Source organism: Barbatula barbatula (assembly GCF_947034865.1).
Source record: "Barbatula barbatula genome assembly, chromosome: 6".
NCBI lineage: Eukaryota > Metazoa > Chordata > Actinopteri > Cypriniformes > Nemacheilidae > Barbatula > Barbatula barbatula.
Window position 1 is genome coordinate 14,673,943 of NC_136765.1, and position 21,021 is coordinate 14,694,963.

At 37.0% G+C, this 21,021-nt stretch overlaps 2 protein-coding genes across 5 annotated transcripts; both read left to right on the top strand.

The window, feature by feature from the left end:
* The first annotated feature begins 46 nt into the window (after positions 1–46).
* pomt2 (protein-O-mannosyltransferase 2) lies at positions 47–6,562 on the top strand. Of its 4 annotated transcripts, XM_079458090.1 has the most exons (22): positions 47–175; positions 317–622; positions 695–779; positions 876–980; positions 1,064–1,172; positions 1,282–1,390; positions 1,480–1,639; positions 1,928–2,034; positions 2,101–2,183; positions 2,268–2,377; positions 2,578–2,644; positions 3,192–3,252; positions 3,337–3,415; positions 3,802–3,953; positions 4,294–4,385; positions 4,489–4,565; positions 4,934–5,005; positions 5,086–5,145; positions 5,217–5,322; positions 5,414–5,554; positions 5,713–5,824; positions 5,937–6,389. In XM_079458090.1, exons 2-22 carry the CDS (start codon positions 327–329, stop codon positions 6,040–6,042), a joined length of 2,289 nt encoding a protein of 762 aa, XP_079314216.1. In that variant the 5' UTR covers positions 47–175; positions 317–326; the 3' UTR covers positions 6,043–6,389. The 4 variants fall into 4 exon arrangements, 3 of the variants coding, with proteins under 3 accessions (XP_079314216.1, XP_079314215.1, XP_079314217.1); XR_013786754.1 differs by having other exon boundaries at positions 136–622; positions 5,414–5,499; positions 5,937–6,387; XM_079458089.1 differs by having other exon boundaries at positions 136–622; positions 5,937–6,562.
* A 907-nt stretch (positions 6,563–7,469) lies between these two features.
* On the top strand, positions 7,470–20,467 carry lin52 (lin-52 DREAM MuvB core complex component). The gene is made up of 6 exons (XM_079458545.1): positions 7,470–7,518; positions 8,460–8,534; positions 8,756–8,793; positions 8,886–8,952; positions 9,188–9,271; positions 19,064–20,467. The coding sequence occupies exons 1-6, from the start codon at positions 7,500–7,502 to the stop codon at positions 19,117–19,119; spliced, it is 339 nt and encodes a 112-aa protein (XP_079314671.1). The 5' UTR covers positions 7,470–7,499; the 3' UTR covers positions 19,120–20,467.
* Positions 20,468–21,021: the final 554 nt, after the last annotated feature.

Here is a 21,021-nt window from a genome sequence, read left to right on the forward strand (position 1 = left end):
ACAGGTGGCCATTCCCCACTTCTTTACCTCCAAAGTGGGGAATGGCAGAAAAAGTTTGAGAAACACTGGATACGTTGTACGTCCTTCTCCTATCCTGTAGGTGGCAGTTGAGTGCAAACATTCCCAATACTTCCCAAACCAACAATCCAGAACAGTTAGTGAAAGGAAGGAACAAGTAAGCCTAAAATGAATGTGCCTGAAAGCAAAAACAGTCTTTTTTAATACCATGTCAATATGATCAGATTGCATGAACCCTATACGGAATGTTTAATCGAAGTCGTTTCTTGGCGCGAATAAATGACTAATTTTTATCCAGAAAGCCGCTAATGGAAGACAAACTTAAGGAGCATCACACACGAAAAGACACATCAGCTGTTAGACATCGAAAAGCATGCAAGCTAAACGAGGTCGGGGATCGTCTCCCCAACGCCAAACCAGCGTCTGCGCTCTCTGGAGTCACATACAACCCCGCTAGTAGACTGACTTCTAATGGGGAATATAAAAAGCTTCCCACACGAGATGCATCTCCCTGCAGGAATGACAGCGTTTACACTCTGGTCGTGGTGGTTGTTCTGTCTGTATGTACACGCTTCTATAAGATCGCCGAACCTACACATGTATGGTGAGTATTGATCTTTTATAAGTGTCGTCCCAGCCACAATGCTCGATCAATGGACATATTTTCCCTTTGCAGTTGGGATGAGACGCATTTTGGGAAAATGGGAAGCTATTACATCAATCGCACCTTTTTCTTTGATGTCCATCCACCCCTTGGAAAGGTTTGCGTTTCAATGCATCTGGTCCTCTGCCGTATGCACTACAATCTGAAATATTTGTCAAGAGTCTCACTTTTAACATACTTTGCACCACCATAGATGCTGATCGGTCTTGCTGGGTACCTGACGGGCTATGACGGCACATTTCCTTTCATAAAACCAGGGGACAAATATGAGCACCACAATTACGTGGGAATGAGAGGGGTAAAGCCTTATCTCAGCTTTACTGGTCTGTCATTCTTTGGGTTTAAACTCTAATCCTTGTGATTTACCTGTTTTGTGTTCAGTTTTGTGCAGCTCTTGGTTCATGTCTGCCTCCTTTTGCCTTCCTTATTGTCCTGGAGCTGTCCAGTTCCACCACAGCAGCTCTCGTTGCGGCCTGTCTGCTTATCTTTGGTAAGTGTGATTGTAATCATACATTTTATTGCGCAATAGCACAAGGGCCTTGGTGGGACAACATGATAGCAAACATAACAAATCAATCATGATGGTCTGTTTTTAACAGACACTGGCTGCATTACCCTTTCTCAGTACATTCTTCTGGATCCCATTCTGATGTTTTTCATCATGGGATCTGTTCTGTGCATGGTCAAATTCAACAAACAGAGCCTGAGGTAAAGGAATCTCTGTGGCGTATGTGGTTTTACTGGTTTCTTTATGTATAAAGAATTGCACGCTGACTTTATAAATTTGTTGTTATCAGACCTTTCAGCTTTTCTTGGTGGTTGTGGCTGCTTCTGACCGGGGTGTGCCTCTCCGGGTCTCTTGGGGTCAAGTTTGTGGGTTTGTTCATCATTCTGCTGGTGGGAATCAACACTGTTTCGGATCTCTGGATTGTACTTGGGGACCTCAGATTGTCTATGGTATAAATGCCGAAAAAGTTTGTATTGTCTCATGCATTATGGTTTCCCATACATTTTGTAACATCACTTTAGCAAATAATAAATTAAAATATTGTGGTCTAAATAAATAGTCTGAATTAGGGGTTTCACAATATACAGGTATTGACAATAACTGTGAAAAGACATGATTACTGTAATTTTCTTAATTCCACACATATGTTAATATCACAAATAATTAAGCACCTGTTATAGCTGATGTTGTGACAGCCCTAGTCTGAATCTCTTTGTGTGTTTTGTTTTTTTTATCAGATGGATTTTGGAAAGCACTTGCTGGCTCGAGTTTTTGGATTGATAATGCTCCCGTTGTTCCTGTACACTACAATATTTGCTGTCCACTTTATTGTCTTAAACAGAAGGTATGGTTGACCCAGGGTTAATTCAGGTATCTGGAAAAAATACTAAAGCCACTTTCTTCCTGACAGCGGACCTGGAGATGGTTTCTTCAGCTCTGGTTTCCAGTCACGCTTAATTGGAAACAACCTTCACAACGCCTCCATGCCAGAGTGTGAGTGTCAATTTAAGCTCTACATTTTGGCCTTTTTTATTGTCTGGATCATCATTTTATCTATCATACACATTGTTTTTACAGATCTGGCATATGGCTCTATCATAACGGTGAAGAACTTGCGGATAGCGGGAGGGTATCTGCATTCGCACTGGCATCTTTACCCAGAGGGAGTTGGAGTTCACCAGCAGCAGGTCAGGTTCCTCACATATCCATCCGACAGTCATAATAATATTTGTTAAATAATGTTTTAAAGTCTACCCTTGCATGTACCGCTCTCTGCATAAACTAGTATACTAAAATGTTTGTATGTTCAACTTGGAATATGTTGTGTTTCAACTGTTTTTAATTATTCAAAGGAATTGTTCTTGGCTTCATTTTAACCCCCTATTAGGTGACAGCCTATATGCACAAAGATTATAACAACCTGTGGTTGGTTAAGAGGCCTGACGACTCTGATGGTAAGAAAATATCTTTGTACATATTTATAGAAGTTTACTCTTCTGCACATTCGCAATAATCATAAGGAGGGATGTAACGATTCACTCAGCTCATGATGCAATACGATTCACGAGTCTGATCTCACAATGCGATTTTATTCACAATTTCTTTTACAAAATGAACAACTGCCCTTTTATTATCTCTCGAATGCTGCATATTGCTTTGTGAAATAAAAATATATTTAGTTTCAAATAACCAAACTAAATTGCAGTTTATAAAAAAATTACAAATAAAATATGAATACTACAAAAGTCTATTTAATATAAACAAACTATGACTTTGTCTGTACTTTTTCTAGCTTTGACCTTTTTAAGAAATATCAGCATATCCACGTTTACAAATTTGGCAGAAAAACAGCGGCCCCTGCTGTTCAAAAAATGATTAGATTCTTTTCAAATCTCAACCGACTTGAATCATCTCAATCAGGATACTATAATCGATTTTTGACCAGCTCACGGTGAATGTTACATCCCATTCAGAAGTCAAACATTGTTGGTTTTATGAAAGATTACACAGGGACCCCAGAGCTCGTCCGAAATGGGGACCTCATCAGACTGGAACACAAAGAGTAAGTGGCATGTTTTTTCTGCTGTATTTGTTTCGTGTGTAAGAATAATAACCTGATAGTATAGTTTGAATTTTTCTTCATTAGAACTACCAGGAATCTTCACAGTCATTACCACAAAGCTCCTCTGACCAAAAAACACCAGCAGGTCACTTGTTACGGTATTGTGAGTACTGATACATTTCTCAATTAATATATTACAACGTCACATATTACAACGCCTTTTCTCATGCGCCATAGCTGAAGTGACCTCTAAAATTGAGTTTTTAGTGCAATTTCAACTTAGGAAACAAGAGTTAATGTACAGTTAATGTCAGTTGAATTTTTGGTATAAATATGCTTTTTAATCTTCCCCTAATAGAGCCTATTAGCTCCCCCCCCCCCCTATTCAGGTAGATAGGACTGTGGTCTTACTGTGACTGAAATAGCTGTATGGAGGCATTGCAAACATCGCTGCCAAGTGGCACATTGTCCGTAAACTTACTTTAAGGAATCATTTCATGTTTAATAGTATTACGCTATATATTTTAAACACAATGGTTCTTTTTTCAGAATGGGACTGGAGATCTTAATGACTTGTGGCAGGTGGAGGTCTGTGGAGGTAAGAACGGAGATCCAGTAAAGGTCCTGCGTAGTAAAGTGCGTTTTCTCCATCGCGCCACAGGCTGTGTGCTCTTCTCTTCTGGAAAGACCCTCCCTAAGTGGTGAGGAACTTTAGTCATAAAGTAACTGAGTAAACAGATCCAACAAGTCACTGCTTCAACACTGTATAAAAAGCATCCCAGGATGCATCTCATGAAGTTGATTGTAAGAATAGAAGCAGTGTTTAAAAGTAAAGTGTGGCTCTACGATGATATGTTTGGTATGTTTGTGTTTTCTAATTGTTTTACATTTTTGGTCACTACTACATAATAACACATTTTTGAACTGTCTGGAAAATTATATTAAATTGTTAAAAATAGATTTATAATGAATAAGTTTGCATGATAAAACGTTTGAATGATCATTTGAGAAAACACACTTATTAACTCTTCTTTTTTTCAGGGGGTGGGAGCAAGTTGAAGTCACATGTAGTCCTTATGTCAAAGAGACCCCCAACTCGCAGTGGAACATTGAGGATCATATCAATCCTAAATGTGAACGCAAATAATGCTTCTGTCTAAAAAAATTTTTTTAAATCAACCATTTGTTGGATCTTATGTTCAAGTGCTTATATGTGAAATCTTCATTTATCTGTAGTGCCAAACATCAGTCTGTCTGTGCTTAAACCCACTTTCCTGGAGGTTCTTATGGAGTCTCATATTGTAATGATCAGGGTAAGATTCTGCTTAAAAACAAATATGCATATTGCTGCTGTACTTCTAAAACCTTGTATATTTTACAGTTTTTATTAGTTACCCTTTATGTTTATCACTGGGTTTTGCAAGCATCCAAACAATATAAAGTACTTGTCAACTTTCACAACACTGTTTTACTTTTTTTTTTAAATGTAGATTGAAAAACAGAATATTTGGACATCTGAGGTTGTAAAAGGAAAGTGACAATATGCATATTAAAAAAAAATTCATATATTTAGGGTAATTAATATTATTGGTTTATTTATTCAGGGACAACTAACATTGATAATACATTGAAAACAATGTACATTGTGCCAGATTTAGCCAAATGTGTTATTTTTGTTTAGGGAAACAGTGGCTTGAAACCCAAAGACAATGAGGTAAATTCAAAGCCATGGCACTGGCCCATCAATTATCAGGTATGTCGCCTTAAATCAGTTTGACAAAGAAAACAGCTGTTAATCTTCATTTAAACCCATCTAATCTTTCTGATATTTAGGGTTTGAGGTTTTCGGGAGTTAATGAGACAGAGTTTCGTGTTTATCTCCTGGGAAACCCAGTAAGTGCATCTTACTATTGCCTGCAGTTTTGCTTTGACCGTCGATAGTGAAGGTTATATTTTTCCTTCAGATAACCTGGTGGCTTAACCTGTTCAGCCTGGGTCTATTTGTTGTCATGGCAACAGTGCTTGCAGTGGCAGTTCAGAGAGGAGTGAAGCTGAATGAACAGAGGAAAGGTGAGCAGATCATGTTGCTCGAGATGAGCCGATCATAATTCAGATCAAGTATGTACATCATCTGTTCTAAAATGGTTGATCTGTTTTTCAGTGCGCTATAATACTCTGATGGAGGGTGGAGGAATGTTGTTTCTGGGTTGGATGCTACACTATCTACCCTTCTACATCATGGGTCGCGTACTGTACTATCATCATTACTTCCCTGCGATGCTGTTTAGCAGTATGCTTACTGGTATCAAGGGAAATTTTGAATCAAAAGTACATTGTTGTTTTCAGGGAGGAAACTCTTTTAGTTGTGTTTTGATTATACAGTATATAACAGTTTATTACAATTATAATTCACCTTGCTTCCATCAGGTTTTCATACACTTTAATATGTCTTCATTTAAGGTATTACACTGGACATTTTCCTGAAGAATTTAGAAATCGTATTTAGGCCATCCATTGCCCATTATTTTTGGAGAGGAGGTGCCTCGATACTCATTTTAGGGTTTATCTACAGGTAAGGCTCATTTATGCTTTTCTTTAATATTTACCTAAATTCTCTTTTAGATTTGTTGAAGTTTTTATATAGATTATTAAAACCCCTACTGTTCACTTTCTACCATGTTTAGCTTTTACCTCTTCCACCCACTCTCCTATGGTATAAGTGGGCCGCTGGCAGATGATCCCGCCTCCTCAATGGCAGGTCTCAAGTGGTTGGAGTCCTGGGAATTTTAGACCTTTCAGAGTGCTTGAAACTTGATGAAACACTAGTTCAGTTGTTACCTATGGACTGCTGCTACACATAACTGACTGACAAGTGGAGGCAGACATTTTTCTCGCATGAAGTTTATATTTTTAAGAATATAGACAGATTCTATCAGTGTTTCTCTTTGTAGGTTTACTTTCATTGCACATTTAGTAATTTCATTGCTAAATGACAGTATTTACTTTCATGCTAGGAAAAATTATGACAGTTTTAAGTAGTATTTTACACTACACTTGAATTTAAAATAAACAGTTGGACTGAAATAAATGGAATGAATCAATAAAGTGCCTTCCCGGTTTATAGACTGTTAAATCAGAAAGAGTGTTATTGCCATGTATGTTTACACACACAAGGAATTTGTCTTTGTGACTGAAGCTTACAATGAAGAGGAACAGACACTGCGGAAGAAAGTGCAGACAAACCAATAAATTAAAAGAAAAGTAACATTACAATTAATGGAATAATTTACAGAAAAATGTATGAACTTACTCACCGTGATCCAAATGTGTATAAATGTCTTTGTTCTTATGAACACAGAGAGAAATATTTGAAGAATGCTTGAAACCAAACAATACTTGGACACCATTGATTAACATAGTAACTGAAAAATGTGTTCTTGTAAATTCATTTTTATATTTTAAAGAATGTAGTACAAGTTATACAAGCATTCTTCCAAATATTGTTCTCTGTGTTCTTCAGAACGAATACATTTATATTGATTTGAAACTTGAGGGCAAGTAAATAATGGCAGAATTAATTTTTTTGGGTGAACTGTCCCTTTAAGCTATTGTCCCTTTTCACTCAGCAGCAGTGATTTGTTTTTTTATAATATTTTTTATAATAAACCCTTTGTGTTTCAGTCAAAGGTCTGCTTGCAATACTTTTTCCCTTTGTGCTTCACGGTAAATATCCATTTTCACTATTATGTAGCCTATTTTATCAAATACAATGGGCTTTTACCAAGAACATGTAATATTAACAATATTTTTAAACTGCAGAAGTATTATTTGGTATGACATTTGTTTATTTACACAACACATCTTAATTGTTACACATATAAAAGCAGCCACTTATGCAAGATTACAACATAAATCTTCAGGCTATTAAGTCATTGTTGCCCTTCATATTAGATGATTATTAACGCCAGTTCATTTTGATTTCTCAAATGAACATCAGAGTTCAATGTAATGTTTTTTTGCATCTGGTTGTTTACCAATGCACTGACTGAAATACTACTTTACACTAAATAATACTTATTTGTTATAATAACTTTCATCTCTTTAAGTAAGACTAGTAATGTCTATCAGACTAAGAACTGTTCCCAAGTTCTGTCAAAGGTTGCAACAACACACCACAGGAGGGCGGGACGACGACGCGAACCGCCTTCAGGCATTGGCTAATACAAATCACGTGTGTTATTGTCAAGATGGCGTCTCCGAATGGAGGTAAATTTTAATTCCGCTTCTCCCTGGTAGGATTAGTTGTTATTATAGCACTGTAAAGGGCGTATTAAACATCAGAAACATGTGTGGGGTTTATTACACTCTCTTAATTAATTGACGCATCTGAGTTTAATTGAAGGTTTTTGATCGGAATAGCGTCTTAAAATTATTTGCAGTTCGTCATTAGAAAGCTAACGTTACGTGTCAAGCGAGAAAGGATGTTCTAATATATATTATGCACAAGATTAATATGCTTACAGTTATTCAGAAAAAGGTTGCTTTTGCGTATATTGGATATATATGTATTTTAATAAGCACTGGTATCCATCTAGCTATTTCACAACAACAATACACTGCCGAGTAACAGTGCAGAAAACTGTACTCACCAATGCTACTTTGTTCATGTCCTGCCAACTCGAGACAGTTTTGTCATAGCATTTAAAGTGATACTTCACCCCAAAAAGGAACATTCTGTCATCATTTACTCACCTTCGATATGTTCCAAAATCTGTTTATATTTCTTCTGATGAACACTGAGAAAGATATTTGGAAGAATGTTTATAACCAGACAGATTTAGCCACCCATTGACTCCCATAGTAGGTACATTGCTTTATCTTTTTCTTTGTTCTGTTGAACACAAAAGAAGACATTTTGAAGAATATAGGACAGCAAACAGTTCTGGAACTACTACGGTAGTCAATTAGGGGCAAAATCTGTCTGGTTACAAGCATTTTCCATATATCTTTCTCTGTGTTCATCAAAACAAAGACATTTGTTCAGATTTGGAACATCTCGAAATTGAGTTAATGATGATAGATGGGTGAAGTATCACTTTTAACTAAGTATGTCTGTCGGCTCATTTCAGTCAAGCTTTGTAGATATTTTGAATTATTTTCTAAATTCTCTCTGTGAATCACTATAATTGTTTTCTTTGTTTTTATAGGTGAGGACTTTGAGTCCTCTCTGCTAAGTTTTGAGAAACTTGACCGGGCTTCTCCTGACCTGTGGCCAGAGCAATGTGAGTTTCTTTACGTTTGTGTCGGGTTGTGTATTTGGTCCTTAACAGACATTTATGTAATGCCCCATTCACAAATGTCACCATTTTATATTTGCAATTGTATATTTGTTGAAATATACTAACTGGGTTAGTCTTATATTAGTTTTATTGTCGCAAAAATACAATTTAAAGGTTTCATGCAATTTTCTCCTAAAACCATGCCCTCTTTGAAATATTAACAGTACCTGGTGTCTCCGAATTTGCTGCATCTTTCAAAAATGTGAGTTTTATGTAGCTACACTTTCTAGTAACTTGAGGTTTGTGGGCAAAAAAGCAATAAATGAAACTGAGAATTCTGTTTGTTATTTCCAGCCTATTACAAATTCTCCGCCCAAGTGGATGGCTGAACTGGAGTCAGAAGATATAGAGATGTTAAAAGGTCTGAATGGAGTAAAAAAAATACATATTGTTCTTCTTTATTTCCAAAATGTAGAATTTTGTTGTTGTCTATACAGATCCATGTAATCTTTTCTGGTGATAATTTCAATAAAGGGGCATAGAAATATTATATAAACTAAAGTTAGGAATTTAGAAAGGTTGTGGTGTTATAGAACAGGGCAGATTAAATGTGATTTGTTTGCAATGATTCATTATTCTGCTTTTGTTTGGACTAGAATTAGGAAGTTTGACCACAGCAAATCTGATGGAGAAGGTAAAGGGCCTGCAGAATCTGGCATATCAGTTGGGCTTGGAAGAGTGTGAGTAAAATCTGATTTCTCCACGATTAGAAACCTCTCTTGTCAACCTCCCTGTGAAAGCCGGGTTGAAGTCTGTTCATCTAATTCTGAGATAACTAGCATTGAAATTTGATTTCAACCATTAATTTCAGTATGATTGAAGATATCAAGATTTAGTTTTTATAAAATGTTCCTTACATTACGTATGATGGTTTTATGTAGAAGACAGTCAATGACAAAATGACTCACTGGATTTTTAAGGGCAGAGTCACGTGTGTATTGTGCAAGTGCCCTGATGTCTCTTTCTCCACTAGATGGCGGTATAACACTACAGAAAATAATTCATATATGAAGCTAGTAGCTTTCACAGACTTTAACTATCATGTTTTAGTTGTTGTTAACGCAGTTGGATCTATGATACCGTTTCTTTATACATATCAAAAGAAAGATGGCATCTGAAACTTACTTTCTACAGTAGCTGGTTTAAGAGAAACTGTTGTGAAACAGTTTACAATATATGAAGCCCTACTCTACAATTAAATTGAGTTTATATGTTGCTGAAATGATATTTTAGTGTTAATATAGACTGTCAGGATTGTAAAATGCCGTTATTGCATTGTTTAAAGGAACAGCTCGCCTGAAATGAAAATTCTGTCTTCATTTACTCACCCTTAAGTTGTTCCAAATCTCTATAAATCTCTTTGTTCTGTTGAACACAAAAGAAGATAATTTGAAGAATGTAGGAAAGCAAACAGATCTGGGGCACTTCTGACTATCATTGTAATTTTTTCCTACTATGGTGGTTTCTATATATATATATATATATATATATTTTGTTACTTAATGGTGAGTAAATTATGACATAACTGAAATCTTTGGGGGAACTATCCCTTGAGCAAATTGAAATAGACAAATGTAATATCTTTAAAACATTTAAAACTGAGTGGTACAAATCATTGTTGAATAACTGTTTTTAAGTTTATAAAGTTTATGTAGATGAAATGACTGTATATATATATATATATATATATGTGTATATATATTATTATACATATCTTTTTTTAAGGGTCCGGTAACACACTCTGTGTCTGCCTATACATATATATATATATATATATATATATATATATATATATTGTCATTTCTATATATCCCATATATATATATATATGGAATGCACGATAAATTATGTGCCACATTGGTATCGGCCGATAAATAGTAATCTTTAATGTTATCAGTATCGGATGTGTGTGTATATATATTATTATATATATCTTTTTTTAAGGGTCCGGTAACACACTCTGTGTCTGCCAATCTCATATTAAGCTTGAGTACCTATACAGTAGTATTGCATACGTCGTATCTTTTAAGTTCATCAAAATTATTAAAGAGATACAGCTGTTCAATTATTTCGGGAAAAGATGAGGTGGGACTAGTGGGGAAAGTGGGGCAGAACTAGAACACGAGCAGGCAGCACATCATCCCTTCGTGTTTTGTACATTATGCACATACACGCCGATTGCCAACAAAACACAAACGTATGACTTAGTTTGACTTACCGCATGCATTTCATCTTTTAGCACTGGGACCACAGCATCTATCAGTTTCAAACGATCTCCAAATCCAATGTTATATCCACTGTTTATATAACATCCATCACTGAAATGCCGTGAACAAACGGACACACCTAAACGTCACTATCGCAAAAGTAACAAGCTGCAGCACACCGATCTTGATGGTAAGCTGGTCTTGCTCGTGGGTGGGCTCTTTCGCCTTCGCCTTGCCATGCTTTTCTGGGAGAATGGACAATAAAAGGAAGACTTACAAAAATCTTTCTAAAACTATTTGGAGTTCTGGGGGAGTGTATCATACGTCCAACTTATTTTTTTAACAAGTTGACCATGTTATGCATGAGAAGCCAGCACTTTTAACAGTGTAAAGAAGTCAGAATGCATGATACCTCCACTTTAACGTTTTTATAACCAAACAGCTTAAAGGTGTAGTTCACCTTCAAAATGAAAATGCTGTCATTATTTACTCTTGTCGCTCCTGTCTTCTGCAGAACACAAAAGTTATTTAAAAAAAATGTTGGTAACAGAACTGCGCAGCTTGCGACTCACTTCTATTGTATGGACACAAAACCAATGCAAGAGAATGGGGGCTGTCAACAACATTCTGCAAAATATCTTCTTTTGTGTTCTGAGGAAGAAATAAAGTCATACAGGTTTTTAATAGAGGGTCAGTAAATGATGATAGAATGTTCATTTTGAAGGTGAACTCCTTTAAACTTTAAAATATGTGTACATGTTGATAGATTGTTCTGCTTTGGCTAAATAATGTGTATTGTGACAACAGCACTACATGATACAGATTCTAATATTTATGTTTGTATTACATTAAATTACAATCTGCATATGGTCAATTATAGTGATATATATTAGAGAACCGGCACTTGGGCCATCCTTATTGCAATGGGAATAGACAGTTTTAAATCTGTGGCAGTATTAATTGTGTTGCTGATGTTTGCATTAAGTTGAAGCATGTTGTCTGCAGCCATAAAATCTAAGATAAATGACAAAAGCATAGGAGATTCAAGTCTCTTTGTATTGTATGTAAAAACACATTCTCACAGATCATCATTATAAGACAAGGCATTTAGGTTTCGTAGTAAGAGAACTAGTTCCACTTACTCAACTAGCTTTACGAAATCTATTTGTTTGTTGAACTATTTCAGAATTAAGTTTTGTTTGATTTTAATATGCTGTATTTCAGTTCTGTTGAGTTTTTTTTATACGAGCATGAAATGAAATGCCTCCTCGGAGAAGGAGAGAGGAGGCATTGCTCTGTTGATATGAAATTACGATTATCATTCAGCTCAGAGCAGCATTTAATGCAGCGCCCTTTAATGCGGTGTGGTTTAATTTTCTCCCTTTTCCTAGCTGTCAAGGGAAGCCTTGTAAATCTGTGCTACTTTTTCATCATGCTTCTTTCTCTCTTCGGCGCCTTTAAAGGAGCTGACGAGTGGTAGTGTTAGGTGATGGGAGGGTGGGGACCAGCAAGATTTACTGCACCTTTGGCACATCGGTCATTAAAGTCTTGATCTGGTTAATGGGTATAATGCAATCAGGCAGTGAAAACTCACCCCAAACGCAAGGTTATCCGCTGCAGTGTTTATTTGTTTATTTGTTCACTTGCTGCTCGAGGACATGTAGATGCCGGAGGTATCAGATGAATTATACGTTTCAGGTTAAAAAATATGCTAATCGTCGGCATAATTAAAAGCAGACTCACGTTTAGCTTAAATATGAAAAAATGAACATTAAGATTAAAGGCTTCTCCTGATTTGTCTCCAGACAATGTTTGTTTTTCTGGTCTCATGAAATCTGTAGTTGCGCAAATATGCAGGAAGTCGTGTGTGTGTGCACGTTGTGTGTGTGCGCGACATGTTGCAAATCAGTCTCCTCTGGGACGTTTACCCCTCCTTTCTTAGCAGAGAGACGCTGATCGGGGTCGTTGTGGGAGGGCCTGACGCGTGCCTACTGCTCCAGCCCCCCACCAGAACCCATCTGCTGCGGGCCGTGATGAATGCTGCTGTCGGGGGCTGCTGAGCATGGTCATCAGGCCCCTCTGCTCCCACAGGACCAGTCACTACACTGATAAGTGCTGTTATTGAAGGTAATTGAATGGAGAGTGCTCCTCCGGGACAGCTAGGCCTCAGGCGGTGCTGATGATACCCCCTGATTCCACTGCGGCTGCTTTTACACATGATGTAACACACTTGTTTCTACTTGAGTAAATGTGGGGATTTGTTTTAACAAGGCGTCGATTATTTTTATTGCTTGGAAATGCCTTTTATGTCTGATAAGATTACAACTGTATTTTTGTGGGGTTAGTTGCGTTTTTTGGGGGGAAATCTTGTTACTGTTTACGCTATAGACATGAGTGATATCAGTTGGCTTGTTGATGGTGGTGTCAAGTAATTGGACATTTCTTATTCTTTGGCAATGAAAAGAAGGGACCTAAACTAAAACTAGGGACCAAATTAAACAAGAGATTTGTTCAGCCTTAGCAACTAGTTCACATATCATTCATAATTGATTCACCCTCATCGTTGTTTAAAATCTGTACACGAGTCTTATGTGGAACCCGAAAGAAGAATTTTTGAGAAATGTCTCAGTGGTTTTGGGTCCACATAATGGAAGTCAATCGGGGGCCAGTGTAGTTTGGTTCCTTTTTTACTTAACTGTGATAAACATTGAGGTTATCACATAAAAATAATTTCTGAACATCTACAAATATTACAGTTGTTTTGCCTAAAAGTGCTATGAGCTTTTTTCGCAGTTTTTGAGGTCTGAAAAATACAGAGCATCTTTTCTGTTATTTTTACCTGTTTCTCCAGTTTTCATTTTCTGCAAATATAAATAATATTTCCATTTGAAATTTGTAGTTCACAGAATGAAACAAAAGTAATCATTTTACCTAAACGCATACCTATAAATAGCGAAAATGGTCTTTGAAATGGTCTCTTATTTTTGCCGCTGCGTTATATGCTAAAAGTAAAATTAGGAGCAGAACTATAAGGCTCAGAACACTCAACAGTCCTCTCTTCAATCTGTTCTTGCACCCAGTATGAAGGTCATACTCGTCCAGCACTAATGGCTCCAATGTTCACTGCCTCCTCCCCTAGATCAATCTCTTCTCTATTAAGTGGACTGTGACGCTGAATATGATTGCAGTGATGCTACCCTACTGTAGTAATGTGCTTCCATCAATCCATCAGAGACACCCGACCGCAGGGGCAAGCGGTTATGAAGTGCTGCTAGATGACAGGCTGAGCTGGGGGTAGCTCTCCTCTACTTACTTTCTTCCTGTCCTCTCGTCTCTTCATGTTCCCCACACAATCCTTCTCTATATCGAATTTGCTTCCTGTTGGCCCATATAGTACCAGGATCGATCAGGGAATCCTTGCGGTATTGAGATTACTGTAACAATGGTAATATATGTAATCCTTTATTTTCAAAGGTAAACATTTTTTACTTGATAAGTCATTCAGACGCCAACTTCTTGATCTAGTTTGTTTACTTTTGTGGAATTCCACGGTTTATTTATCCTTGTTTTTCAAAAAGAGGCAGTTGTATCTGCAGCCAAATTTATAATTTACTCACCTTCATGTCATTTCAAGCAAAAACCTGTTTGACCTTCTTTCTGGAAAATACAAAATAATCTTTTGAAGAACGTTGGTAACCATTGTATGGACACAGAACCTTTAAAAAAAGTTATACAGGTAACATGAGGGGGAATAAAAAATGGCAGATCTTTTATTTTTGCCTGAACTGTCAAATGAAAGTTACAAGAACTAAAGATAGCTAAGGAAACACTTTCAGGCGAAAGGACCATATTCACCATATAATGTCCATGAGACATGCATTACATGAACATCATGTGGAAATATGATAGCAAGTAAAAAACTACTGAAAAATGTTCCCACGAAATTGACTTATTTGATTGTAATGAATTTATATACATTTAGAATTGGCTATAATAGGCTGTTGCAAATGCATGATTGGCTTGTATTTAGTCTGTTACGGCAGCAGAGTGGATGAAATTCATCCGGCTCACTCTTCCTTCTCTGTCCTACCCACAACCCCGTCAACAGATCGGAAATGACACCTTATTTCCATAAATACATTAGGAATTCATTGGATTTTCTTTCCCAGCTAATCATAGTGCCCGTGTGAAACCTTTTAGGGTTTTTAATGAATGAATTTTGACTGATTGCCTATTAATAAGGACACCTCTTGAACAGGGATAGGCTCTGGCGGGGCGGCTGGTTGTGTGCGTGCCAGTGTGTGTAATGATTCGTGGTGTCAAGCTCTTTGAGGGAGGGGTGAGGAGAGAAGAGCTCTCGGCTGGGACATTAAGGGGAAGCAGTGGCTCCCTTGGGAAATCACTCGCCATGTCTGCATCTTAAATATCTCAGTGAAGTATCAATAAGTAGGTAATTGAATTTTGAACACAAACATGAGCGTCAGGTGTATGCGTTCCAACATGGGGGGCGGGCGGGTGGTTTGTGCGTGAACGCGTGTCTGTCCTCCCTGGTCCCGTGAGATTTAGGCAGCGAGAATGAATGTTAAATCTATTAAATAAAGATTACTCCACGTAATTGCCAAGTGGCAGTTTCAGATGCGCAACAGGGGTACGATTAGGGTGCTTGACTTTTAACGAAAGCGAATAGGGGCAGCCAGGTTTTGGAGGACTCGTTGTTTTCTCTTGGTTTAAAAAGAAAGCATTTATTTTAAATCTTTAAAGTTTTTTTTATGGACCGCAGACAACATGCTTAAACATTCACAAAAGAGTCACTAATAAGGCTTCAAATGTGAGCATTGATGAATGTTTTCATGCAATGATAAAGAATTTGGAATTTTGGAGTTGTACACAAAGTCGTGGTAAGTTTCAAAATGCAAAAATGTTTGTGTTACCAGAATGAGGCTTAAATTTTGTGCTTTTTCTAAAGGGATTTACTGTTATTTTTACAGTGGTGGTGCAACTAGTGTGAAATATATAGGTGATAATACCTGGTTACCTACTGTATTATGGGTGAAAAAATCATTTATATTAAAATGTATTTCAATTGCAAGTCTAGGGTGTGACTTTAAACCAGTATTGTGAGACCTACACTTAAAAAAAAGGTGCTTCTAAAGTTCTTCAATGCCATAGACCTTTGGTTTCATAAAGAACCTTTAACATCTGAAGTTATTAAAAGTAAGAAAGAGATGGGTAGAGATGGGAAAGAACCTTTGACTGAATGGTTCTTTGTGGAACATAAATTATTCCTCTATGGCATCGCTGTGAAGAACCATTTAAGCATCTTTATTTTTAAGAGTGTATATAGCAAGGTGAAAATTTGGAGCACACCAATGGGGGCAGGCGAAAATAGGTTAAATTAAGTTTGTGATGTGTTAACACAGCTGTTTTGACTTGTTTAAATAGTTAGCATCATTTTTCATTAAGTTGTACTGTACGTATAATACATATATTCAAAATCACTTAAAGGCAAGTGGCATGACCCAGATAATGATTTGCAATAGATTCTCACATTTGCCCATTTGAAAGAGATTGTCAAAACAAGGAAAAATATATTTCTGTTATGCATATATTAAGTATATAAGTCTTATATTTTTGTATATTAAGAAATCTGTAAAGCAGTGTTTAATTTAAAATAAATTATATTTAATAAGAAATATTGTATTCGAATGGCATTTCATCTATGTTATCTTATTTGAAACAATATTTAGAAGCAACAACAATATTGCATTAAATTGTTTGTTACTTAATTTTCTTATTACACGTATACTGGCTTGTATAATTGTCTACAATTATTTATTTTGGTTATTAACCCGTCACCAAGCATATTTACAGCACTTCGTTCAAATTTTAATGAGAGTACATACAACATCAAGAAGATAATATGGGTCCCGGAATCCATAATATGCCATTTAGTATGGATGTCAACTGCAACAAGCTGCTGATTAACTAAGTACAGAATTAGTAATTGACCTTTCTAATCAACTAAACAAATCTCTAACTCCTGCTAATCAGTATTGATCTGCCCCATCCAGTGACAGCACTCGCCGTGTGCATGCGTGTGTGTTTGAGGGATGCTAGCTGGCTGGCAGGACCCTATACACTCCCCTTTTTAATCTAACTCACTCAATGCAAATCATTTCCCTTCTGCTCTGACGGGAATTGAGGATAAATGGAAATCTAATTAATGAGTGGATCAGAGGGGTGCGCTCTGGTGAAGGGGTCTCGTGGGAGAGTGCTTAGCCAGACAGACTCCTGTATTGTTTTGGACAGAAAATGTGAGGGAGATTGGTAGAGGGGTACTAAGAGTTAGTGAGGGGTTGTTAGTTCAACTATGACGAAGCTCTCTCCCCTGTTTGTGGACCCATCCAGAAACCAGTGGCCCATTTGACAAACCGTTTGCTGGCATATCATTGACATGAAATTTGGATTTTGAAAAGTGCTTCAATCGCTAATCTCTTGCAGTGAGATTATGAACAAATAATGCTCATTAGTTATTACACCAAGTATTTCTGCTTTTAATTTCGAATATGTTTGAAATGTATTCGTATACTTTTACTAAAGGTTTTAGTGTCACGAGTCTGCCTTCATGTCATGTCTATTCTTGGTCTTGAGGCAGATTCATGACAAAGTCTTGTGTTTTATGTGGAGAGAAACATATTATTGTCAATCAGGACATAATATGCGTTCTCTCCAGTCTCGTCATTTGGCCCCGCCCCTCTCGTTCCTAGTATAGCTTTCCTCCTGTGTCTCATTACCCACACCTGCCCATCGTCATCTCCTTTGTTAGTCTCCCTATTTAATGCCCTCTTGTCCATTGTCTTGTGCTGGTTCGTTGTATATTGTTCCTGCTCTGTATTACCTTGGTCTTGAGAAATACTTTTAAGTATATTCTAGTCTGTGTCTGTGTTAGTGTTTTGTTTCAGTCTTAGTGTTAGTCTAGGTGTTTTGTAGTTGTAATTCTTGTCAAGTGTTTAGTCTTTAGTTAGTTCAGTTTATTGTGTACCCTGTTTTGTCACCCCCTCGTGGGTTTTTGTTTTGTTCCTGTTTTCTGTATATATTAAAGTCCTTGTTCAACCCCTTCATCTCCGTTTTGCTGCCTGCACTTGGGTTCTCTGTCACGGTTCCTAACATTTAGTAACAGTATACATGTCTGTCGTCGTTTTCCCTACGGATCTGATGCTTTTTTTCCTAAAAGCTTCTATGTTAAATGTATCGTCCGGTTTTTAGACCTGCCAATATTACAATACTGTAATATTCTAATGGTATACACCAGAATTATAAAAATTTTATGCGACAATGTGAAGCAATAAAGCAACAAGCTTTACAGAGTTTTGTCATTGCTGTGCGTGCGTGCATGGCCTTGTTTTTATATCCCGGCGGGGACCTAAACCTGAATGCACACAAGCACAGGGGGACTCGTGTCAAAAAATATTGTTCTGTACGATTTATAAGCTTTTTTCCCATGGGCACCAAAATTGAGGTCCCCATGGGAAAAAAGCTTATAAATCGTACAGAACAATATTTTGTAAGGGGTTTAGGGGTAAGGTTGGTGGATAAATATACAGTTTTTACAGTATAAAATTCATTACGCCTATGTACTGTCCCCACGGAGATAATAAACCAGACAGGTGTGTGTCGAGTTTTAACACTTAATTTATTCTTAACTCGTCCTCTTCATTTAATATTTTTTTCTGTGAGTATTTGAAAATAAATGTATGACGCTATATAAAACCTATTTAATTCAGTGATGGAAAATGTGCTTTTACTTTCATTAATATTCCACACGGGTGTCTGAATTACAATCCACCCGACCGAAATCATGGCTTGCCCTGTCCCTCACACCCTTCACGTCTCTGCCTTAATCAGTGCACCCATCATCCCTGCCTGTGTCCGTCTTACAAGAGGGGTGACAGATGTTACATCTTTATTTTCTATGAGATCAGAGAAGTGAGCTGGAGTTTATTTAGGTGGAACATTAAGAACAGTTTACATGTTTGAATGATACCAACAAACTACTTGTACATCTTGAAAAAGGTTTTAATTGGATAGCTTTATGTCAGAAAGAACTTAAAATGTATGTACTTAATTGACAGCGCCGGATGTTGCTTTTTCTAAATAGAATTTACCAAAAGCTTTGAGTTGTGTTTTAAAATTAAAAATAGTGTGCATGCAAAAAGGAGATCACACTTTTCTCATGTAAATGAATAACAACCTTTTCTTTTCCAGCCAGAGAAATGACGAGAGGGAAATTCCTGAACATCTTGGAGAGATCTAAAAAGTGAAGATCCAGACGTGGACCTGTTAACAGCTGCATGTGATCTTTTAAGGCATAATAACAGTAGCATGCTGTTAGCTTTAAAATGCTCTTACTGTGGTTTAACTGATTCAGAGTCCAAAAACATAAGCAACATTTTTTGTATATAGCTGGACATAACATGTTTTCACTTGAATGACAGGTATTGAGTAGAAATAGAAGTAGTCTAGTGGAGAGCTAATCAATAAATGTTCATAATGTATTTATTTTTCTCTCTGCAGTGTTTAATACAGTTTAATACAATTTCAGTTGTTTAATAAAATTCCTGTGTTGGTGAAATCTATATATTCAGTTGGCTGTAATGCTCTGGATTTACATGCCCATGAAAGATGCTATTTTTTCTCAAATGGTTTAATGGTTACTGGTAAGCTTTGTCTCCCATTGGCCATCCAGTGATGCTTCCTTAAAGTAGCATTCAAACAATGAGTTTATGAAGCAGCATTCAAACTTTTAATTAGGGCAATAACTTCATGCCTATGCCACTGCATCGACTGGCTCCAATAACCCGCTTTTGGCCTGGACATGTAAGAGGCTTTGACATGAGAGTGCAAAGCCATTTTTGTTATTTAATGGGAATTGGAAGTTTTGAAGGCCCCCAGCACAAAACAGTGCATAAAAATAATATTGCTCATTGTCATCCCTGTTAACAAGAGTTGACATAATTACTAGGGCCATTTCTTCTCTAATTAGCACACTTCCAGGGACATTGGTGCGAATGGTCAGGGAGAAAAGGGAATCAGACAGGCATGCTGAACGGCAAACAAAGAATGCTCCAGCGAGCGTAATTAGGTTAGACAGTGGCCAGGACTGTTCTCGGCTGGAGATGTCGTGGAGGCTTCGGCTGCAGTTGGCGAGAGTTCAATCTTACCCACCGATTCTTAGAGCTATGAACCCCCCCCCAGTGCCTAATAAGCCACTAGTTGTCTTTCTGATTCACATGGATCGAGGAAGTTGCTGACTCGACCTGCTGCAAAGCTACATCTGATGCACTTTAAACAAAACAACTGTCCAAATAAGCTCAGAGGTTGCAGTAGTTTTGTTTTAGTGTAAAAGCGAGTTTAAATGTTTTTTAAAGGCAGGCAAGTTTGCTGGGCCATGGCAACTTTATGGGCAAATTATATCTCATAATAGGCAAAAGTTTTAGCAGATTTTTTATTAAAATGAGTACATATTGTCTGTTTAATTTACATTTATGCATTTGGCAGACGCTTTTATCCAATGTAACTTACAGTGAATACTTGCATACAGTACAGGCCTGTGAAATTGATATCTTTGTTTTTTATTCAAATACCATATTAAAGACGTATTAAAAAGTGGGAATGCATGCTGTGCCTAGAGTGTAAACTGATGCACAGCTTTGGGAAAAATTTAAGGAGAAAAAATGTACACATCAAACGCACAAACTTATGGAGTCAAAGGGCCAGGAAAATGTCCACAAAATATTACTACAAGAGAGAATCAACAAATGTTAACAACAGATAAAGTTGTTATCCATTTTCACCTCATTTGATGGTTTAATCTAACCTTAAAGTGTATTAAAAACAAATATTCCCACCCAGGCAGCTCTTTTATGGTAAGTATTGCCATGTTCCCTCGGAAGCAAACTTAAATGACCTTTGCTCTTACAATGCAGTGCTCTCCCATTTGAAATACAGCTGTACATTTCTGTTTACTCTGATCTGTTCTTCAGATGTTTAAGGTTCTGGAACCAAAACGTTCTTCTATGGCATCGAAGAACCTTTTGAAGCATCTTTTTAATAGAAGTCGTGAAGTCATAAAGTTTGAAACCCAAAGGTTCTTCTAAAGAACCTTTTTTGAAGAACCTCTTTTTTTTAAGAGTGTATTCGTAAAGTTTAAAAAAAATTATACT